Here is a 3967-nt window from a genome sequence, read left to right on the forward strand (position 1 = left end):
AACTTGGGCAGGGCGAGCCATGAATCTCTGATTTGGGAGTTTTGAGCAGCACCACCTGGGTACATTCGCTTCCAATTTGAGAACAGCTCTGAGCAGTGATTGAATGGGCCAAAATTCATGCTCCATGGGTCTAAAGCCTCCTTCCACAAATTTGCAGTGAAATTACAGGACAACATCATGTGAGGTGCTTTTTCCTCTTGATCCTCGCACAGTGAGCAGCGAGATGGCCCTGAGTATCCTCTTTTCCTGAGCCTATCTTCTGTCAGGATTCTGTGGTGACATAGTAGCCAGCAGAAGGTGTCAACTTTGGGCAGCGTTGCTAAAGACCAGATCCCCTGCCATGGCCTCGGATCGGGCGGTGCATTAGGAAATCGGGAGAGCTAGAAATAACCCTTCGAAACAATATATTTGCCAGGGATCGGACCCCAACCTCGGCTATCTGCTTTCCTTCTGTTCATTGGGGCTTTGCCTTTCAGATGGGAAAGAAAGACAGCGTATTCATTAGCAAGGTTCGATGGCACCTCTAGGTGCTTCCACCGCCACCAATCGTCATTATCCCAGAGGGACAGATCCCACAGAGTTTTAATACCTTCTGCATTCATCCATTCTCTCAGAGCGGCTAAGGATCGGTCTTCTGCCATCGGTTCACTGCCCATGATGCTATCGTCCCAAATGTGGATGCGCTGACCATTCCCTGGGATCCAATGAGCGTGATGTTTGATAAGAGCTGCGGATTTTTCACAAAATTTATGGATCATCGAACCTGCAATTGCCTTTGAATTACTCAGACAACGTGTTCTCTGTCCTCCGTAATATTTCTTCCACAGAGCCCGCTGTGCCCAACCCGGTTTTGGAGCGATGATCCTCCAAGCCAATTTAGCACCCATGGCTGTATTTTGATTGCTGAGGTTTTTAAAGTTTAAGCCACCTTCTATTCTAGGCAGAGAGATCATTTTCTAGCTTAATAAGGGGATTTTCTTCTCGTTGCCTTTGCCACCTTTCCAGAATTTTTTTTTTATGTAAGCCTCCATCTTCCTCATTATGCCCATGGGCGCCATCATCACTGTTGCCTGAAAGATGGGCAGGCTGTTCAATACTGATTTTATCAGTACTGTCTTACCTGCTAGGTTGAGCCAATTATATCCCGAGGACTGAATTTTGGCCTTGAATTTTTCCAACAACGGCATCCATTCTCTGCTGAGAGCCCTTTTTTGAAAGACAGGAAGCCCCAGATACTTGAATGAAGTCCAAGTAGAGGTGGCTGCGAAACCAAGACAATTAGAAATGGCTTGGATCGATCTGGCGGAAGTATTCCAACAGTAAACATGGCATTTGCCTTTGTTAAGCTTGTTTCCTGAGTCTGCATAGTAGTCATCCACTACCTCTTTGAATCGGTTAGCCAAGACCAATGAAGTGGCACCCAGCAACAGAGAGTCATCTGCAAACAACGCATGATTTATGCTTTTTACTCCTCTTGCAATGTTTATTCCCATTATTTCTTACTCTGACTGTTTTCTGTTCAAGAGGAAGCTTAAAACTGAGGCTTGGAGGACAAAGAGCAAGGGGGAGAGGGGGCACCCTTGCCTCAGCCCTCTTGAGGCTTTGAAAAAGTCTGTGGCTCTCCCGTTCACCAGTGGGGCAATCCATGGCTCACTAATGCAAGCCTTGATCCAATTGATGAACTTATGCCCAAACCCGAATTTGTAAAGGACCTCTAGCAAGAATCTATGCCTAACCCTATCAAAGGCACTTTCAAGATCAAGTTTGACAACCATTCCTTTCTCTTTCTGGGCCAAACTTGAGTGAATTGCTTCTTGAACCAGTATATAGTTGTCCGCAATCTGTCTTCCCTGAATGAAGCCCCCCTGGTTCTCTGGGATAATGTCCAGGAGAATTGTTTTCAACCTGTTCGCAATCACTTTTGTAATCAGCTTATAGCCTATATTGCAAAGGGAAATAGGGAAAAATCTGGAGAAGGAGTTTGCACCTCTTTCCTTGGGAATAAGAGCCAAGAAAGCCGAGTTAGTGCTTCCCCCTATTTTTTGACAGGTTTAAGATTTCCGGACCATCCTGCACAAATCTTTTTCGACAATCTGCCAATAGTAATGTAAGAATCTGGCAGTAAAGCCATCAGGGCCCGGAGCCTTGTCCGGCTTCATAGAGAAGAGGGCAGATTTGATTTCATTGTTTGTGACTTCTGCTTCCAAGAACTGATTCTTTCTGTTAGATATCCGCGTGGGAACCTCATTTACAGTCAATGGAATTTGATCCTGTCCCTCTATCTCACTATACAGCTTTTTGAAATGATGGAAGGCCACATTTTTTATGCTTTGAGTGTCTCTATGAATAATGTTCTCTTCCCTAATTTCGGTGATGGAGTTGAAGATTTTTCAAGCTTGGGCTTGTTTATGAAAGAAGGATGAATTCTTGTCGCCTGCCTTAAGCCAGAGCCTACGAGATTTGATCCTCCAGTACTCTTCCTCAGCCAGGGTTGCTTTAAGTAGCTTTTGTTGGAGGTCCGCCTCTTTTTCGAGAATTTCTTTTGTGATCTCATCATTTTCTGAGTTAAGATGATGGGTCTCTAGCTACTCTTGTAACTTCTTTCTTTCCACTGCAGGATTTGGGAGAGATTTTGCCCAAACTTTTAAAGCAGCCTTCACTCTCCTGAGTTTTTCCTCCCACACAAAGAACGCAGAGCCATTAACTGGTTGCTTCCACATATCTTTTACTAACTGCAAGAAGGATTGCTCCTTGATCCAGAGAGGATTGAATTTAAAGGGAGTGGGGCCTTTATCCCAGTGGGCCAAAAGTTCTAGCTTAATGGGCCTGTGATCAGAGACACTACAGGGGAGAATATGCATTCTAGAATCTAGACCAAGAAGTAGAAATGAGCTTTGAACAAGAAATCTATCTAACCTTGCAGTGATTTGGCCTGGACCGAGCCTTTTGTTGGACCAGGTGTATTTTCCCGACGAAGGTTTGATGTCTATCATGTCCCAATCTTGGAGTAGATCTTCAACCCATTCTCGCACTGGATCCCTTACTATGCTCCCTCCGCGTTTTTCAGCCATAGTTAATGTGAGATTAAGATCTCCAGCGACGATGATATTTGCTAGATCTTCAGAGTCTGCCTGCTCTCTAATAGAATCCCAGCAATTCCTTTTTTCTCCTGCACTGACTGGGACATACACATTAAAGAGACAAAGAGTCTCGTCTGAATCAACGTGATTCAGTTTTGAGAATAGCCAATGGGTGTTGGCAATCTCTTTCACCCTTGTGAACTTGCTTGCATTCCAAAGGGTACCCAGGCCTCCTGAGGCACCCCTGGCTGAGACTGCTTGCCCTTCACTTCTTTTCCACAGATTTTTGCTGATAAGGAGGAAGGCCTTGTCCTCCATTTTAGTCTCCTGGATGAGGAGTATGTCAGGATATTCAGATCTTATCAAACTTTTGACACTTTCTTCTTTGATTTTGCTCCCCATACCCCTACAGTTCCAGGAGACGATTCTCATCACTTATTTTTGGAATGGAGAGCTCCTTTAGAGCTTTGGGGTGAGTTTATATTCATCTTCGGAGTTTTATCCAGGAGTTTCTCGAGAGTGGGTTGGCTTCCTTGCAGTTTGTCTTTGTATGTCTCCTACTCTCTTTTCTCGCGGGCTGATTTTCGGCCCCTCAAAGATCTTCTGGTTGAGGTTTGTGATTCACCTATCTCGCCTTCTTCTTCTGAATCCTCTGAGCCTTGTACTTCCTCAGCCTCTTCTGAGGGTGTATCTTCCATTCTATCTGTTTTACTGTCTATTTGCTTTGGTTCTTGGGGGGGCTCTTTTTGGGTCGATTCTTTCTTTTGTGTCTCCAGATCGTGGACTTCCTCTGTTGCTGAACTGAGTTGTATAAATTTGTTTCCTTGCTCTTCCATATGTGGGTTTTGAAGCCCTGAACCCGTTTGGAGAGCTTTCCCATTGACATT

General features: G+C 44.8%; 1 protein-coding gene across 1 annotated transcript; it reads right to left on the reverse strand.

Annotated features, from left to right (window-relative positions):
* Positions 1-956: 956 nt before the first annotated feature.
* Positions 957-1493, reverse strand: LOC149224016 (uncharacterized). The gene has a single exon (XM_089388061.1). It carries the CDS (start codon positions 1491-1493, stop codon positions 957-959), a length of 537 nt encoding a protein of 178 aa, XP_089244187.1.
* Positions 1494-3967: the final 2474 nt, after the last annotated feature.

This window comes from Pinus tabuliformis, chromosome Q, assembly GCF_031772625.1.
Source record: "Pinus tabuliformis cultivar Carrire ecotype Pingquan chromosome Q, CPIR1, whole genome shotgun sequence".
NCBI lineage: Eukaryota > Viridiplantae > Streptophyta > Pinopsida > Pinales > Pinaceae > Pinus > Pinus tabuliformis.

Bases quoted from the DNA above. Each gene is read 5' to 3' on its own strand.
- LOC149224016 (XM_089388061.1), bottom strand. From the start codon at position 1,493: ATGGGAATAAACATTGCAAGAGGAGTAAAAAGCATAAATCATGCGTTG.